Below are 20684 nucleotides of genomic sequence, written 5' to 3'. Positions count from 1 at the left end.
TATATCACATAAAATTATAGGGAAAGCAAATGGACATGGTTATATTCGGACTGAATATTGAGATATTCTTCTCCGATATTCGGGCAACGGTAGTTCCCACATATTTTCGGGGAGCCTATGGAAATGCCGTCTTAAAATTCCGCATGACGCCAGGGTAAACGCGTTTGCCGGGCTGGCGATAAAGTCGAACGAGAATAGATGAATGACGCAAGGCGCCGTAAGGTCGTGATATGTGTATTCGATACTTATCCGTGGCGCATATAAACGCGACTTGAGAAGAATAGGTCCAGCATCTTCTAAGGACTATTAAACATCGCAATATGACCATTCTTCCTTGCGATATCAAAAATACACTATTTTATGGCTTATATCAGCGATAAAGAAGAAGTGTATTTTTATGTCATCATGTCTCGTCTTCACGTTTACTAAAATTGAACTGTTTCTTACATAAAATATCTCAATCAATTATATTCTATTTTAATATAAAGTTTTATAAATATTAAGCACTTTTCTTTAATTAAACATTGACGAAAGATTATTATTCATTGTTTTGATAATTTCTCTTTAAATAAGATTCGTTGAAATAAAGTTTAGTTAAAATAAATCTGAATTAAATTACAAATAAAATTTTCCAAATTCGCAAAAACTTATTAACCTTAATTCTAAATATTTCACATTTAATTATCGAGCGTTTCATCGAATTTCCTCCAAGCAAATATCAACTTTGAATTCAAAAACTTGTCATAAAAATCCGATATGATAAGAATAAGACATAATGTTATCGATGTTGTTACAACTTTCATATATGCAGGTAATAACTTGGCCAAATATCATCGACAACCGTTGAGAATCATCAAAGAAACATCTGCGCTACAAGCTCTCGCTTGTAAGTTACGTTCTGAATTTTTATGGGGCAAGTATACATGAGCACAGATTAGCATTTTGTGAGGAAGGTGAACAGAATTATTATCAATCGTAACGATGTGTTCACAAAAATATATTTGGCGTAGTAATTTATAGCATTCTTGATATTTTGCAATTCTGTCAGAAAAAACGAATATCATAAATTTTCGAAGCGATTTCTATTTTAAGTGTATTGCACAATGTAGGAACTTCCCAGAATAGCTTACATTGTAGTATATTACCTTATTTCGTTGCCATTACCACTTTAAATATTTTGCTCAATTACGAATTATATCTGCAATTGCATTAATCGTTTGCTCATGCATTTTTATAGCCATGATACTTTTAACCTGCTACTCTTTATTTTTTTCATATTATTTGCCGTAAAATATATTTATTCTCTAAATGTTGTGTGTGTTAAATGGATTATACAATATACAATGATATTATACAACTGCTAAAAATATTTCAAGACACGTATTTTTTTATAAAAATAAAATCTAGATTTAACTCTAAATATTTAAAATATTTTTCGAATAGAAATATTGCATCAATTTTTATTTTAATAATTCTCGATTACATAATATATGATCATTTGCTAAAAAACCCGTACTATTGTTAAATCAATAATTATCTTGCATTGCAAGATACTATTAATCCAATCTTACTGTCATCGAGAGATTATCGGCGCTCAAAATAAATCGTTCGACGACGAAGAACAGGGAACGATCTCGCCCATCGGCTTTGAAAACTCACCGTGTAAGCGACGTGATAATTCCGATGTACATCGCCGTGACACTGGACTGTCGACAGCATGTTGTCGGCCGGCTGTCAGCCTCTCGAAAAAGAAAACAACTGTATCGGCTGCTGACTATCTCCGCACTAAGCACAACGACCTCGTGGTTTAACGCTACATCTGACCGATCTACCACGCACTTTTTTCCACCAACGATCCATCGATAGTTATCCAGACACCCTAAAAGTTCTCCACGCGCGCTATATCGATATCCCACGACCGTCGATTAAGTGTCATTTCCCGGCGTCACCGACAGTCTCCCCTAATTTTATCCTTCCAACTCGCATCGCATCTCAGGATTGATTAATTCATTAATTAAATGAAACGCAGTATTTTTCACATATGATCGTTGCTAAATCGTTATTATTGTTTTAAAATTTTGCATTAGATTCAAAAAGTTTTTAAACGGTTTGCAACAACGGTGAAAAATCCTCGAAAAGGGAATTTGAGAGACGACTTTTTCGAGCGGTAGCGACAAGACAGTCCGAAAAGACGCGGCACGTTCGACGGCAAAAGCCGACAGAGCACAAATGGGGAGCTCCCGCATTTCGGAGCATGCATGGATAACGATAGCGCTCTCAAGCGTACGAAGCACGCATGCGTGATGCCCCGGGCTTGCTTGCGTCTTGCGCGCGTGCCCCTTGCCGTTGCCTTCCACCGCGTGCTCCATCAGCATCCTCGTTTGACAGTTCCCGGCTTTTTCAATTATCGCCGCCGATGCTCTGACAGCTCGCGTCTTTCAGCAATACGCTACATACCGCGTACATATTTGCATCCGGGAATCGCGCGAGAGAAGCGAAATTTTTGGGATGAAATTTTTGACATAGGAATTAAATCGACAGCTTGCTGAGAGGCACAAATTTAAGTGCTATATTATGTCATCTCAAACTGCATAAATGACATAAATTTTTCGAAATAGTCATGGATTGCAATTTTGTTGAAAATTGGATTATAATTTGAAATTTTATATTCCTGTAGAAAATAGAGGGAAATTGGAAAACGTGTATTTCTTGCGACATTCTACGATGCTCATGCATATAGATTGAAGAAAAATAGATACACAAATATTACGTTTTCTCTTTTTTTTCTTTCTTTGGCAAGTAAACAATTCAATGCAAAATCCGAATGGATTTGATGCGATAGAAAAGAGAGATAAGAAACTAATTAATTTGTCATTATACTTTATTACAGTGTAATCTCGTTAAGAGATTTTCGGTGTCGTTTTTTCATTTTAATTTACTAAAGCTATCCTTATAGTAGTGTTTATTAAATTAAATTTCATTATACTTATTGGAAGACCGATCGATCTTATTCCAGCCAGACTGCGATGCATAATGATTTATTTTACGATTATAGACGGTGGTTTTAAATTATTATTCCCCTGTATTCTGCTGTATCTCGATCGATAATCGATATATTTTCGATCCGAGACTCTCCGTCACTTTTACCGCCTAAACTGGTTTTACAAGACAGATCATTTGTCTCGATCCGCGTGCCTTCTCGATACCGTCATGTCATCGTCGTCCTTGATCTACGCATTCTGATCGAACGCAATTGGTCATCTTCTTTAATTTACGAAAATATATCAGTTTCACTTTCATCATCAACTCCCATCGTCAATTATTTGATTCACGATAACGCGAGATTAATGATTTTGTACAGAAGAGTTTAATTATTCCGCAGTTAATTATTGCGAAATACTTTCAATAAAAAATACGTAGCAAGCATGATATACATATTATGAAACTATATCTTCAAATTTAATTATAAAATAGATTTCTCATTATTTTAACAATATTATGTTAAACACAAATAAATAGATACTTAGTTTAGGTTGATCTATGATGATTTTTTTCACTTTTGTTAATTTTTTTATATCAGAGCAAAAATGCGATATTACGTACGAAGAAAAAAATGTATTGAGCTAAGCACGTGTCTTATGTTTCATCGTCTAAAATTAGTGATTTCCGCACAAGTACAGGAAATAGGAACCGCCGACGTCAGAACAATAACAACGGTTCCGAGCCATTTCGCACACTATATTAATAAAACTCAATCTCAGCCGTAGCCGCTGGTAAACCACATATCGGCGAATTTTTATTTTTGAGACCTCTCGGCCAAGAAATCCAAATATCGTTTAAACATATATCACATCCAAATTTCTTGTTTGCTACCTTTTGTAAATTTCAAGAATTTTACTACAACATAATTTTTTGATTATACTAATCAAGACGAGAATATTTAATTAATAATAATGTGATTTAAAAATGTTTAAAAAAAAACAAAATATGTTGTAATTTTTTGGCAATAATACACGATATACATTATACAAAAATCTCGCATAAGAGAAATTCTCGCGGCATTGTGGCAGCAATGAAGATCGACGATCTTCGAACAAGGAACTTCGAAGAGCCATGCAGGACGTCTTTTCATTCGACGGAGATTCGCGATTGATAGATTGTCCCGGTAGAGGCGGTCAGCGGCATCATTTTTTACCTGGCTGGTGGGTGACTCTGGCGCGATAAATTCTTGTTTCTTTCATTTTCATGTATACAACTCGTAATTGATGCGTGGACGAAAACGATAACATGACTTTTCAATGAGCGCGTTTCGTTATCTTTGATAAACAGCGATCGTACACAAAATAAATCGCGTAGAAGCAATTGTCAAATATTTTTTTTGCAAAATTAAAGATTTTATTTGTGCATTTATTGTAGTTTATAAAATTATACTTTTTGCTATTAAATCTCCTTTTAATTATACGTAGATTGTGCTATGAAAATATTATGACATAAGAGAGAAATTACTAAATGATTATATCATTTTGATGACTTCATTCTTATAGGATAATAATATTCACAATATTAATACGTAGATATAAATATATAAAAGCTCTAATCCTCCAGTAACGCCGCAGTTACTGGAGGAATGCTAATGGATATTTAAGTATAGATATCTCTGAAGTTATTGTAAAAAATGTTTTTTTATATGATTTTTCAATGGACTACCAAATCGAGATTACGCGAGCATCTCGGCTCGACCCTCAACGAGAATCATTAATCTCGTCGTCGACTCTTTAATCGCTAATTAGCCAACAATTTATTCACAAGCGTTGCTCACGGACGCTCGTCTGTCGCGTGTCGGTATCGCGAATTTAAATCCGACGCCGCCACACGTCGGGTGAGAAATCGCATCGAATTTCGGGATGCAAATGCAGGCGAGAAAGCAATTTCGCGATGCGCACGTGTTGGTGCGCGTTCACGCACCATGCTCGCGCAAAACCAATTAAAGCTGTTCTCTCGTGGCGAAGGTCGCCGCTTCAGAGTACACCGGCGGGATATTCGCGGAAGACGTGAAACGCTAATACAGGAGCGAGTATGGTGGTGGTGATGGTGGTGGTGGTGGTGGTGGTGGTGGTGGTGGTGGTACCGGCGAGTGTGGTGGTGGTGGTGGTGGTGGTGGTGGTGGTGGTGGTGGTGGTGGTGGTGGTGGTGGTGGTGGTGGTGGTGGTGGTGGTGGTGGTGGTGGTGGTGGTGGTGGTGGTGGTGGTGGTGGTGGTGGTGGTGGTGGTGGTGGTGGTGGTGGTGGTGGTGGTGGTGGTGGTGGTGGTGGTGGTGGTGGTGGTGGTGGTGGTGGTGGTGGTGGTGGTGGTGGTGGTGGTGGTGGTGGTGGTGGTGGTGGTGGTGGTGGTGGTGGTGGTGGTGGTGGTGGTGGTGGTGGTGGTGGTGGTGGTGGTGGTGGTGGTGGTGGTGGTGGTGGTGGTGGTGGTGGTGGTGGTGGTGGTGGTGGTGGTGGTGGTGGTGGTGGTGGTGGTGGTGGTGGTGGTGGTGGTGGTGGTGGTGGTGGTGGTGGTGGTGGTGGTGGTGGTGGTGGTGGTGGTGGTGGTGGTGGTGGTGGTGGTGGTGGTGGTGGTGGTGGTGGTGGTGGTGGTGGTGATGGTGGTGGTGGTGGTGGTGGTGGTGGTGGTGGTGGTGGTACCGGCGAGTAAAGCGGGCGGAACATTTTTCATGCTTCCGACATAAAATCCGGGCGAGAAGCGGGGCATTAATCCTTCAACGGCATCGAAGGCTCCTCGGCAGACCCGGCTGCAGCAAGACAGTTCATAAATTTCGATGCACTTAGAGCTGGCGCGCCATCCCTTCGGCGCATCGAATCGCTACCCGGATACCGGGCAATCGGTAAAAGACGAGGCGAGAATAGATGAAGGAAGATGGCAAAGAAACCGGAAACACATTATAACTTCCGATGAGTTCTCTTTCAAACTTATAAAAAGAGAATTATGTCATAATACAAATTAATCGAATAAGGCCGAACATATATATTAATATAATAATTTTGAAAAGAATTTTGTAAAGGCTATTATTAAGAAAAGTAAAATACAGTGTAACAATGGCAATAAAATATTGAACTAATTAATAGTATTATTATTAATTCTCTCCGTCTTTCTTTTATAACAATGAAAGCCCTTACAAAGAAAGACGATAAGTATTTTAGTTCGCGCGAAAGAATTCTTTCATATAACCATGGAATTTTCTTCAATCGACTACCATTATCCTACATTCTTATGGATTGTAAGAGCGTTGAAAATTACTATGGTTATTAAAGAGCTACGATTCGTTATTGAATAAAGAGAAAGAAGTGGCAAAGAAATGAGAGAGACAGGAAAGTTTGAGTTGCATATATATATAGCAAATAGTAGCACGATATAGAGCAGTGACAAATTGTCCAGGCGAAAGGATGGGCTTTGCTACCAGCGTATGAAAAAATGCAAACTTTGATAAACGGCGCATAACTCGAAGGAAAATCTTCTCTCTTTCTTTCTTTCTCCCCTTCGCGTAAACTGACACATGGTTGCTGGAAACTATGAAAGCCAAGTGTGCTCCTAGAATAAATCGCTTTAATGCATTATGCCTGCGATGTGTCGCCAAGAGAGTTGCACACATTCGACACTTTTCTTTTCGCTTTTATCCCTCGAAATATGGAAAAAATACAGCTGATTTGACATTTCCGGTTTGGATTTTAAGAGCAGAATTTGCGCCATTTTTTTACCTTAGGATTTAATAAATTTATTCGTTTGATTAATAAATCTGCTTAACATGTTCGGTGTCATTGATGCATCTGTCAATGGGATACATTTCCAATTTGTCACAATTGATAAGCGCATTAGAATTTTTAAGATTTCCCGGATTTTCGGCGCATGTTAATAAATTTATCACTCTAAAATTGATATGTTTTGTAAGTATGTCAGAAAGAATTTAGAATTGTTAGAGAATGTATTGATAAAATATTATCAACGTTAGAATTATTTTACAATATTTACTGATTAATGTAAATTGAAAATAATCGTCTTTTTCTCACTATTGTTTATAATATTATCCAATATACGCAGTGACTGTTTATAGCGTGTTTAAGTTTTAAAGCGGAAGTGCTTACGGTAAACGGCACGCGCCAACCAAATCGTGTCTGGTGTCTGCACCGAGAGAATGCATATTTCTCTTTTCGTCCTATCGAAGATCGAATCCAGAGACACGATGTTACCCCATCCGAGTTACCGTAAATAAATCGGTAATGTTAAACGCGTGCATGGCAGATGTTCAGGACGCGTGTCGTCGGCCGGGACTGCTCTCTCGAAAGGAAAATAGGAGAGTTTGTAAAACATTGATCGTAATGGCAATTTGCTGAGAGTTACTTTTGCAATGTTTTACAAAATTAACACGGTTATTTTCATCTAGGAGTTCCATATGTAAATATATAATGAAATATTTAATATAAAAAAATATGCAGTTTTCTATATTAATCTTTTTAAATGAGATAATAATTTACTCTTATTGTTATTTTTTGTAGACAGTTAAAAACAATATTCACGAAATTGTGTAAATGTTCTCTCTTAATAAAATTATTACTGCGCGATAATCAAACAAATTATACACCTCGCATAATTCGAAAATATCGATAAATGTGTGTGCATCTGTTACAATAAATGATAATTTACCCGTTTCATATTTACACGTTATCAAATCCAAACGAATTATTGCTTAGCGATTTAGTAATGAATGTTCGTACGAATTTATCTCGTTAGTTTATAAACGCTGAGAATAAATTACAGGATAAAATTTATATATAAAATATTACACAGTAATATATCTATACATATCTTTACCATATTTTCGAGAAATTTAGGTCATTGCAATCTCTTAAGTAAAATTATATTACGTTGGAAAATGTTAGTTTTGAAAGTTTTGAAAAGATTGTCAATAAAAGAGAACAAAAGCATCCCTGAACGCTTAAGTGACGGAAAAATTATGCTGGTTTTATTAAGATTTGAAATATATCGATTCTATTATAAGAAAAATGATCAAAAATCTTGCAAATTCAAAAATTGAATAAAATTTGAAAAACTAAAAATATTAATTCCTAGTGTTCTCATATCACACACACATCTCATACTTTGTAAAAATTATAAAGATAATATATATACATATTTGGAATAATTTCTAAATTATTTACACGAACAAAAGATAAAATCTCTTACTTTTTATTCAGAGAATGCAAAAACTATCCTATGTAATTGAGACACCGTATCATGTACGTTTTATTGTTTGTTATGCAAATTGGTGATACGAATAAACATGAATATGTAAAACATGATATGCACCATACCATGCAATATATTTTTGCATGCAAACTGTAAAAATTGCCGTGTCACGATAAAAAAAAATGCAGATAGCAAAAATCATCAAAAACGCGCCAGATAACGAGCAATTGCGTATCCAGCTACGTCATTACGGACTGCGTTGTATCCTGTCAACGTTCTAACGACCTGCACGATCTTATTTCCCGACCTTTCGTCGAAACAGTTAGACGTGGAACACGCGTACACTTTCTTGCGCCAATGATGACTGGCAGCTGCAGGATTCTCAAGGATCCGCCGTATTTTTTTTTCTGTTCTCTTAAGCAGCCGACCCTCTTAACCTTAAACCCTTTTGGCGGGTACGTGCCGTAAGGAGCGAGTACGAAAGGCGAGAGTAGCCTTAATAAAATTTTAGTTAAGGCGGATGGAAATTTTTTATTATTATCGGGCTATGTATAAGAAGCGAGATTAATCGCTAAGAAATTTAATATTCGCATTGTTGAAAAGAAGAAATTATTGACTCGAGTTATTTCATCGTTATTTTCCTCTTGATATTGTGTGTTTGTATTAAATTATTATGATAGCGAAATATATATATATATGAATAAGACAGAGATTTACGTACTTTTATATTACGCTCTCGTAATATAAATAACTTCAATAATAATATTTTAATTACAGCATATTGAATGGTTACGATCCAATTTCTGGGAGGTTTTCCAAAGTTACAATTTCTCTCGTGGAAATTTTATTATCCTCATATATTTCTGCGACGCGAAATAACTTCCGGCGATGTTAAAAGATATAACTCACTACAACGGCGAATTCAAATATCCGGTGGTAAAAATCGACGCCGGTCGCGAACGAGCCGACCACGAACCAGCCCCCAGCACCGGCCGCGTTGAAACGTCGCCCCATTATTCCGGCGGAGAGCCGGTGACTCTTTTACGAGCTCAGCACGAGCGCTCGTTGTAGTTATCGCGGCTTTACATCGTGCCGGTACGAACGCGACGCGGCTTATTCGGCGCTAGTAATTGCAATCAGATATCCGATTGAGACGTTAATTATCGGAAGATGTGTGTTCGCCGTTTCTTGACCCGCGCCTCCCTTGGCGGCACTAATTAACTGCGGCGGATATCTCGGTGCCGGTAAAAAGCGTCGTGGATTAATCATCGATTTGTTATATGTATGTACGACGCCGCCGTCATCGTTATCGTCGTCGTCGTCGTTGTGGAAGTCCTACGTTGACCGAACGACCGGTACGGAGTCTCACCTAAGGCGGCTTATTTGCGAGCGGGTTAGCAACTTCTCTTTGCATATCGCGAGTAATCTGGTCGAGGGGTCTGGTCTCTGGCTTTCAACGAGGGGCGACTCGCGCTATCAGCTTCGGTGTAATCATTACGCGCCCGCGATTATGACGTCTGGTAAATTACGTATACATGGGATATATGGCAATGCTATTTATAGTAGCCGTACGCGAGAGATAATACACTCGCGCGTTTCCATGCGGTAGAATATACATATAATTAGAGTATCTCGGTTGTTAAGTTTAAGTTTAGGATAATTGCATTGCTTTGGAAAATAACGCACTGTCTATGTTTTATTACTTTAACGACTCCAGTTTGAGGCGAGAAATAATAAAGCTTTAATACATGAGAAGAACTCGATATAACAGAGTATAGTGCTAACGAAGAGTTATACGATGCTCAATAAACGTAATGTAGCAATAAGCAAGTTTACTAATTGGTGTTGGCTATATGTAAATACCACATATCCGCTTGACGTAATGATATGGCGACATCAATTATAGCGGTAATAACAGTAATCGCGGTAGTAGTTCGGTCTCGTGAAAAAGCGTTGCGTTATCAAATAACCTTCATCTAACTGAGCATTATGTTTATTAATAAAATCTATTTTTACTTTCGTGACTGAATTTACGTGCCCTCGCTTTCCATGCCCCAGATCTTAGCACAAATTATTATTATTATCTATGTAACTGCGTGTCGTATTACGATATTGTAAATCATTATCATTATTGTTAAAAGATTGCTTTATTTAATATTTTGTCTGTTAAAACACGCGATTTTTTCCGTCATTTTTCGTCTCGGGTTTCTATTACGTAAACGAGGAATTTCCCGAAGAGGTCGACATCGGTGCTTTTAATCGACGCTAACATGTTAACGATGTCAAACTACAATCGCACGCGCAATTGAACTGGGCTCGTTAATTTACGCTGCAAAATTTGATCATATGTCACATCTTAATGACGTAGATGGAAATTTCAATCTTGAAATATATTAATATTACGTTGAAATATGATAAAATGTTTGCGTGAGCGAATAATCGTATTATTCGAGCATTTAAAAAAATTTTTCGATATTTTTGGAGTAATCCAAAAATAATATTCGAATTTAGAATATCGAATATTAAATACCAAGAAGTTATCAATATTTCAAAATTTTTTGTTATTTTTATTAAAAATTAAAAAAAAAATTATTTTATGGTTGGACTTACTTGTTATTTATAATAAATATTCCTGTTGAGGAATTAAAAATATTTTTTGTTCTAGCTTCTCTCTCTATCTGCACTCTCTTTTATCAGAGAGATGTGATATATCATAACACGCTGCAAAATAATTATATCCGCTTGAAGTCTGCTGACCGCGATAGCGTGTGATCCATGATCATCATAATTACGTGATTAGGTCATATAAAAAATGGGATCATCGCGGTTTTCTGGGTAATGCACAAATCGTTGATGTCACCATACCGATTTGATCGGTGTATCAGAAGTAACCTTCTGCCGAAGATAAACTCGCGATGGAATCGAACGGGTAAAAACAAGATTAATTTAAGATATTGCGACACATGTGTGACGCAACGACTTTATCTGTCAAAATAGAAATTTGCAAAAATGAGATTCTTGGAATTATGATTTATCATTCAACCGACGGGCATCTCGTTATTTTTCCACGGTGTGTTGTGTCTCCAAGCATGATGACGATGTAAACATGTGTGCATAGTTACGTGCGGTATCATCGCAATTGCGACTACGTTAATAGGCCGTCATAAGTTGCTACGATGCATTGTTTGCGGTTGCTATTTCATTTGCGGTATTATAAGAAATGTGAGGATTGTTTAGCAATCGATGCGGTTGTTTCAATTAAAGTTATGATGAGTGAGAGAATCTTATTAAGTAGAATTGTTAAAAATTTTCTGACACAAATAACAGTCACATTTATAACAGGCATCGTTTAATTTTATAAGAGCCTGTAATTGCGATACACGTGCGCTTCATTCTTCATTGACAGTTTTTCGTCATACATTTTTATCTTTGTTTTATCCCCGTGACAAATATACCCACGATGCAAATGCAGAATCGCAGAAGTGTCTCAGAAAAACAGAAATCATGTACCGGAAATATAAATTCTAATCCCATCTCTCCGTAACAAATGCCGGCGCTAATTTCGCAATTACGTATTCATTATCTCGGCCTGTTTCTCTACAATAGCACAACCAGGAAGAGATCTTCATCTGCCAGTCGCGCGAACGGGGCGACCTTAATCCCCGAACGTCACGTCAAACATTCTCTTGCCGGGTGGGAATTAATTCCATAAAAGACAAACTCGTGTCGCCAGGAGGAATTCAATTTGTACGCGAGTTTTGCATAACGAGTACGCCGCGGTGGCCGCGTATATATAAGCCCGATAGTTTCTCATTAAACCACGATGACCCAGAATCGGACCCCGCAGCGCGATATCAGCGCGAGTACAATGGCATCGGGGATGACCACCCTCCTCGACTGCTCGACCGGTTCAATTGGATGTATGGCTTGCATACCGATAGTCTCGCGGGAATAATGCTGTGCGTAAGTTTGTATGCGCCTCCGCACACACACACACACACACACACACACACACACACACACACACACACACACACACACACACACACACACACACACACACACACACACACACACACACACACACACACACACACACACACACACACACACACACACACACACACACACACACACACACACACACACACACACACACACACACACACACACACACACACACACACACACACACACACACACACACACACACACACACACACACACACACACACACAAGAAATAATAAAGCTTTAATACATGAGAAGAACTCGATATAACAGAGTATAGTGCTAACGAAGAGTTATACGATGCTCAATAAACGTAATGTAGCAATAAGCAAGTTTACTAATTGGTGTTGGCTATATGTAAATACCACATATCCGCTTGACGTAATGATATGGCGACATCAATTATAGCGGTAATAACAGTAATCGCGGTAGTAGTTCGGTCTCGTGAAAAAGCGTTGCGTTATCAAATAACCTTCATCTAACTGAGCATTATGTTTATTAATAAAATCTATTTTTACTTTCGTGACTGAATTTACGTGCCCTCGCTTTCCATGCCCCAGATCTTAGCACAAATTATTATTATTATCTATGTAACTGCGTGTCGTATTACGATATTGTAAATCATTATCATTATTGTTAAAAGATTGCTTTATTTAATATTTTGTCTGTTAAAACACGCGATTTTTTCCGTCATTTTTCGTCTCGGGTTTCTATTACGTAAACGAGGAATTTCCCGAAGAGGTCGACATCGGTGCTTTTAATCGACGCTAACATGTTAACGATGTCAAGCTACAATCGCACGCGCAATTGAACTGGGCTCGTTAATTTACGCTGCAAAATTTGATCATATGTCACATCTTAATGACGTAGATGGAAATTTCAATCTTGAAATATATTAATATTACGTTGAAATATGATAAAATGTTTGCGTGAGCGAATAATCGTATTATTCGAGCATTTAAAAAAATTTTTCGATATTTTTGGAGTAATCCAAAAATAATATTCGAATTTAGAATATCGAATATTAAATACCAAGAAGTTATCAATATTTCAAAATTTTTTGTTATTTTTATTAAAAATTAAAAAAAAAATTATTTTATGGTTGGACTTACTTGTTATTTATAATAAATATTCCTGTTGAGGAATTAAAAATATTTTTTGTTCTAGCTTCTCTCTCTATCTGCACTCTCTTTTATCAGAGAGATGTGATATATCATAACACGCTGCAAAATAATTATATCCGCTTGAAGTCTGCTGACCGCGATAGCGTGTGATCCATGATCATCATAATTACGTGATTAGGTCATATAAAAAATGGGATCATCGCGGTTTTCTGGGTAATGCACAAATCGTTGATGTCACCATACCGATTTGATCGGTGTATCAGAAGTAACCTTCTGCCGAAGATAAACTCGCGATGGAATCGAACGGGTAAAAACAAGATTAATTTAAGATATTGCGACACATGTGTGACGCAACGACTTTATCTGTCAAAATAGAAATTTGCAAAAATGAGATTCTTGGAATTATGATTTATCATTCAACCGACGGGCATCTCGTTATTTTTCCACGGTGTGTTGTGTCTCCAAGCATGATGACGATGTAAACATGTGTGCATAGTTACGTGCGGTATCATCGCAATTGCGACTACGTTAATAGGCCGTCATAAGTTGCTACGATGCATTGTTTGCGGTTGCTATTTCATTTGCGGTATTATAAGAAATGTGAGGATTGTTTAGCAATCGATGCGGTTGTTTCAATTAAAGTTATGATGAGTGAGAGAATCTTATTAAGTAGAATTGTTAAAAATTTTCTGACACAAATAACAGTCACATTTATAACAGGCATCGTTTAATTTTATAAGAGCCTGTAATTGCGATACACGTGCGCTTCATTCTTCATTGACAGTTTTTCGTCATACATTTTTATCTTTGTTTTATCCCCGTGACAAATATACCCACGATGCAAATGCAGAATCGCAGAAGTGTCTCAGAAAAACAGAAATCATGTACCGGAAATATAAATTCTAATCCCATCTCTCCGTAACAAATGCCGGCGCTAATTTCGCAATTACGTATTCATTATCTCGGCCTGTTTCTCTACAATAGCACAACCAGGAAGAGATCTTCATCTGCCAGTCGCGCGAACGGGGCGACCTTAATCCCCGAACGTCACGTCAAACATTCTCTTGCCGGGTGGGAATTAATTCCATAAAAGACAAACTCGTGTCGCCAGGAGGAATTCAATTTGTACGCGAGTTTTGCATAACGAGTACGCCGCGGTGGCCGCGTATATATAAGCCCGATAGTTTCTCATTAAACCACGATGACCCAGAATCGGACCCCGCAGCGCGATATCAGCGCGAGTACAATGGCATCGGGGATGACCACCCTCCTCGACTGCTCGACCGGTTCAATTGGATGTATGGCTTGCAGTCTCGCGGTCTCGCGGGAATAATGCTGTGCGTAAGTTTGTATGCGCCTCCGCACACACACACACACACACACACACACACACACACACACACACACATACACACACACACACACATACACATATATATGTTTTCTTTAGTAACGTAAATATCGCTGTCATGACGTAGAGTTGATGCATAATCTATCAAAAGGGCAAAAATTCGATACACCTAGAGCTTTAAGATTCGTTCGTCTTTTTTCGAAAAGATCGTAAGTGACTTTAAGAGCTTTTTCGACTAATGGCTTAGAATAAAATATCCAATTTGCATTCGTCGATGCGTATTAATTTTGCATTTGAAAGCTATGGAAATTCGTAAAATTGCAAAATAAATATATTTTGCGGAAGATATTGTGCGAGTACGCTTTGGAAAAATCGCTATAACAAAGCGTCGAAAGCAGTTTCTTTTACGAAAACGCAAATTTGTAGCCGAAAATATTTTAGATACAATTCTCGCGCATTATTGACGGCCGAAATCGATGCAGAAATCGTATGTGACATTGAATGCATGCACAATGCACGTGGACGTGCTCGCGTACATGCACGTCTGTATTGGCGCTCTGCGAGAACTCGACGATGCCTCAACCCCTGACCTACATGGACGACGAAATCTCAAATGGTGGTTGATATACCCCGGAGAATTTCAAGTCTGAGCTCTCTCAGTGCACTTATGTGACGTCTACGCTTGCACGGGATTTGCTCCACGAAAAGATATATCGGCGCTTCTCCTCGCATTTCGCATACGAGCAAGATAAAAACTTTATTGGCCTTTCGAGGAAAATGTCGCCGGTCTAGATCTCGCCGTGTGCACAACAAACAGCTCAACATTTCACACGACGCCGTGTCGAAAGAAATTTTTTTTTTCGTGGGACATAGAACGAGATCACGTAAGAGCGTAAATTGCCTTTTGTGATAATAATTGCGTAAATTCAATTCAATTAAAATGCCACTATTAATCAATAAATAATTTTTAATAATGCAAGCCAGAAATATTAAAATAACTTCTGTTCTCTGATAGTAAAAAAAAAATAAATGTGCATCGCATTATTAGGAAGAAATATGTCATTCTTTTCTCTTTAAAATTAAATTATTGTAAGTTATATAATAGCAAATTTAAAATTAGATTACAACAGCTTCTAGACTGTATCACGTGTAACTTAATTTGATTAACAATAGGTACTCACCGTGACTTGCTGATTAGTCGGACTAGGGCTAGGGCTAGGAGTCGAATTTGGCGTGGAGAGTTCTCCTGATGCTGGAGAGGGCGAATTTGTGGAGACACTGCCGACAGTCGGAAATGCCCTCGCTGGATCGGCTTGCCATTGTTTATGAATTTGCTGCGAGGTGTCTCGAAACCGCGCGCCCTAAAACAAAAAGCGCATAATTTCTTATTAGAAATAAAGCCTAAATAGTGTTATCATAAAATATAATTAGGAGCGCCAGTCACTTTATTCTCAGATTAAAGCAATAAAAACGTCATTTTTGTCATATTAAATAATAATATTTGAAACACGTGCACATATATATACATGTTCCTTTTTAAATAATAATTTCAAGTATTAAAAAAATAATTAAATGGCTTTTTTTTAGTTGAAATATACTCGTTGCGCTGTTTCATTCTATCAAAATACAAATATAACGTTTTCTAAACGCACGTGTCATTGTACGAAAATTAATACGTGTGCATTGTCGCGAGTGTGCTACTGAACACTTGTATCCTTGAAGAAGTAGATCGTACAGATCGTTTACGTCCGCAAATATGTCACATCAACCGATGACATAGTTCGATTAGTCTCGGATATTTGTTTCTAGACAATTGGGATCGATCGCTTCGCTCCGCTGATCCGACAAGTCTAATTAGAATTAGAGCGAGCCAACCCACGCGATTGCTGTAAATAAGGGCGTATTTCTTGTTAAATTTTGATTTAACTTAAAATTACGTTAGTCATTATCTCATCTACTTTCATATCATCCCACGAGTGTAATAATATCACTTGATATCAGGTTATTTGCAAGTAACCTGACTATGTATGGAAGCTTGAAATCGAAGTTGAATTAAATGCATCAAATAAAAATCTATGGTTGATTGAATAATAACTGAAAAGATAATAATTAATGTTTTCCTTTTTTATGTCATACAACCATTAGTCTATTCTATTTTCATATATATCGTGTTATTATTTAACTTGTGAGAGAATATATGTGTCAACCATTTATCATGACATGTATCCGCCGCAATTAATAATTCTATAGTGTTCGTTAAGATGATACCAACTAACGGCTGGTGTAGGAGTTCGTAGACCCCACATAGCCAAACTATAAAAGATTGCATGCTCATATGCAATCCCCCGAGAACGGCATCGCTCGGTGCGATAATTGCGCTTATGCAACGCCTCGCTGTAATAGCAATTAGCATCGTTGGCTTATAATAGAGGCCGTATAAGCAGAATCTCTCGAGCGAGCGTGTTTCAAACCGTGGACCGTGTCTGCCGATCGCTCATCGCTCCTTGAAGCTACCTTTTCGAGACTCAAAAACAGCGAAGCTCGTTCGAGCGCGAATTACGGGGGGGAGTCAATCTAAATTTTTTCACCCGTGTCAAATCGGCGGCGTTCAATTGCCACGGCCTCGGAATTAATTTCGCGAGGAATGAGGCTAATTTACATCCGCCACGGCGTTCCCTTCGCAATCGCGGCCACATTGTATATAATAATATCTCACGTCACGCCGTGTAATCTCCCGCAAGATTGCACGCCGCGATTAAAGGACGCATTTTTCGGGAGCCTTTCTTGCCGCGCGAGCGCATCGCGCGGTATTAAATCTGCGGCCGCGTGCACGTGTCAGTCAAAGTGACACTCGCCGAATGGATTGGTAAAACAGTTGGTGTTTGTACAGCCGCGTATATGGAGGCTTGGAAATTCTCTCTTTGCATTTTAGAAACGCTCAATTTTTCGGCGTAATATTGTCGATTATAGTCGATTAAATATTAAAAAAATTATTGAATGTCATTAATATTATATATGTCATAATTAATATCATAATAATATAGATATATCTATAAATAAAATTGATACACATGCAAATAATTTGCACATTTATAATTTCTAATATCAGTCTCTCAAGAATTTAATGTGCCACAGAAGAAAGTAAAAATTAAATATGGATTTAATTTATCATATATAATATTATGTTAATAACCAATAATATCTTTTATGTGTATAAAAAATATGTGTGTAAAGTGTTTGTAATATATATAACTATCTCTACATAAAATTTATATACGTAATATAATCAAATCGATGAGAAAATTTGTTATATGTCACCCGGTATGCCTTCCAGACAAAATCTCGATATAGGTAAGGTGTGAGAGATCGAATGATGCGTTCGTGTGTGTGTATGTGTGTTTGCCATGCCGATCGTATGAGTTCACATAAACGTTCCGCGATCGAAACTAACGGGCCGCAGTAATTTAGCCTCCGTCTTTCATGACGCTGCGTTCGAGAGTGATCCAACACGATCGAGATCGTCAGATATGTCCGTGGCATTCACGTGGCGATCTAACGCGGAGGTCGACTACTGGATACGGTGCAGCGGAACGCGTACGAGCCGCGATCGTGTTTATCGTAAACAAAGGCGCGGTTTAAACAACGTTTTAATTAAATCACGATTTACAGCGGATAAAACGTAATGTTGCGAAACAAAACTCTTTTAACGCTGTTATTTGTAATGAAGCGTATAGTTCGTATGTTTGTACTGTTTGTACTGACGAACGAAATGGAGCTCTTGTTTATATTATATAATAGAATCAATTAGATTTATACTTTATATTAATAAAAATTCTTCAATTTGCACCTGTAATTTAGTATTTATAAAACCAATTAGTTATAGTTGTATTTTAAAGATGTTTTGTTGCCTTTTTATGATAAAAAAAAGATCAGCTCCGAAGAAAATAACTTTCAAGATAAAACCAATTAGTTATAGTCTTATTTTAAAGATGTTTTGTTGCCTTTTTATGATAAAAAAGATCAGCTCCGAAGAAAATAACTTTCAAAGCATTATTGAATCTATATATGAGCTATTCACAATATTCCATGGAATCTAAAATAAAGTAGTATATTATATAATTTATAAATGCATAATTTGAAGTAAATAAATTTACTGAAAAATTTTTAAATGTAATAAATTTATTATTTTTTTTGTATAAATGTATCACAAATTTAATTATTATCGAAGCATGACTATTTTTCGAAATTTAATTTACAGCATCATTCTTACAATAATAACATTTATAACAACAATCATTTGTGCATCACTGTCGTTAGGAAAAGATCTCCCGTTATCAGCATAGATCGTTCTTTTTTCTTTCTACTCTGTTGAAGTGCGGTCTATCCGATCATTCGATAAGATCGACCGTTATCTATCGTGTAATCCCAGCGCGAACACGTTGCGGTCGACTCGAGCACGCGGCGGAAATTGATTGCATCGCAGTAATGCAGCGGGTACGCGACGTAATTTCGCTTTTTATTTCTTCTTATTACCCGCGTAAGGGTTCGCTGCGAGTCACGATGTCATCTTATTTGCGTGCGCGATGTTATTCTCCCCCGCGGATTCAACGCTTCGCGAAATTTTTCCAGGGTTCATCGGAGCGTGTGCGAGTTTCGCGCGACACACATATCGAGAACGGCGTAACGTTAGTCCGACAACTGTGATAGACGAGTTTCTGTTTGAGGTTTTGCGGCTGCACATCGGGAGTTCTGGAAATATCTCTATAATTTGAAATGAAATTTTGCGATGTCAGAGACAGGATGAATCTTATTGTCATATTTCATGTCTTATGATTCGCGCTTCTCGAGTTACGCGTCGAATAAAATGCTGCCGTTTTAAAAATTTGTCTATGGCTCAATTAATGTCTCATCATTGATAATTTGGAATGACATTTTAATGGAATATGATTTTGATTTAAATGTTTTTAATAAGAATTATTCATTATAAAAAAAAATGATCAAAAAATATTCAAATAAGAATGTAAGATGTGTGTGTGTGTGTGTGTGTGTGTAAAAACATTTATTATATCCAGAAGAGAAGCTAGCATCATTCTTTTTCAAGAGCCACGTCATGATGCGTTATTCCCGCGTCATTAAAATTAAACGCGCTTGACGTGCCGGCGAGTTGTTGGCATGCCAATCGACTCGTGTCTTCGAGCGGTGATGCCGAGGCGCGCGATGACTAATCGCGCGATCGTAAAAATCGAGGGGCGCGTTAAAGAGGAAGCGAGGAAAACGGCCGCAGTCCGAATTCAAGTCCCTTCGGGTTTGATATGCCGCGGCGTATCTCGTATCGAGCGATCTTACCGCGTACCTCGTCGAAGAGGTCGTCCAGTTCTTTCTGAGATATCTTGGCCTTCATCCCGCGGGCATTCTTCGCGGTCGAACTTCCCCGACGTCTCTTTATCTTGCGGAAGAGACTGAACAAGACGAAGAGTCGTGGAGAAGGGCGAGGTAGGTGAGGAGAGGAACCCCGTTTCCCCTTCGCTTCTTCAAATGTCACGAGCCGAGTCTGTTCCTTCTCCTTTCTGCGGTTGCTCTCGAAACACGTCGCTCTTTCTTAGACGCATAAATAGTCGATGACGCGCGGCAAAGTGCGAGAGAAGGTCGTGCGATAATAAACGCGGCCGGTTTTGCACTCTTCGTCGTCGGAAACTCTGTTGCCGCAGCCGGTCACGTCGGTCCATCGTTCATCATCGCCGCTCAACCTCCACCCGATTCTTCCGCTTTGAAGCACATGTCCGCAACAACTCATACGAAACCACACTAACACACAATACGTCGCTTCCGATTTCAATTTTTATCGGTATTCTATTCTTCGTCAAAAATTAGTAATTTTCACTGCGATTAAAGAATTATATGAATAAATTATTATTATATGAATAATATATATTAATATTATTTTATTAAATATATCTTATTGTTA

At 37.9% G+C, this 20684-nt stretch overlaps 1 protein-coding gene across 5 annotated transcripts in view; it reads right to left on the bottom strand.

The window, feature by feature from the left end:
- The window catches only part of LOC115240255 (tensin-1), a 128627-nt gene that overhangs the window by 67264 nt on the left and 40679 nt on the right, over positions 1 to 20684 (bottom strand). For 4 of the 5 annotated variants that reach the window (XM_029815305.1, XM_029815307.1, XM_029815308.1 and 1 more), the window contains exons 1-2: positions 20073 to 20595; positions 15901 to 16080 (exon numbers count right to left, since the gene is read on the bottom strand). In XM_029815305.1, coding sequence (XP_029671165.1) covers positions 15901 to 16080; positions 20073 to 20120 — 228 coding nt within the window. In that variant the 5' untranslated portion in view covers positions 20121 to 20595. Of the gene's footprint in view, positions 1 to 15900; positions 16081 to 20072; positions 20596 to 20684 lie in introns of those variants that run through there. The other variant, XM_029815306.1, reaches the window with a different exon arrangement.

The sequence above is a fragment of the Formica exsecta genome, unplaced genomic scaffold, assembly GCF_003651465.1.
Source record: "Formica exsecta isolate Colony F162 unplaced genomic scaffold, ASM365146v1 scaffold421, whole genome shotgun sequence".
NCBI classification, from domain to species: Eukaryota; Metazoa; Arthropoda; class Insecta; order Hymenoptera; family Formicidae; genus Formica; species Formica exsecta.
Note: the sequence above shows the minus strand (reverse complement) of the source record. Positions and strands in the feature narration are given on the sequence as shown.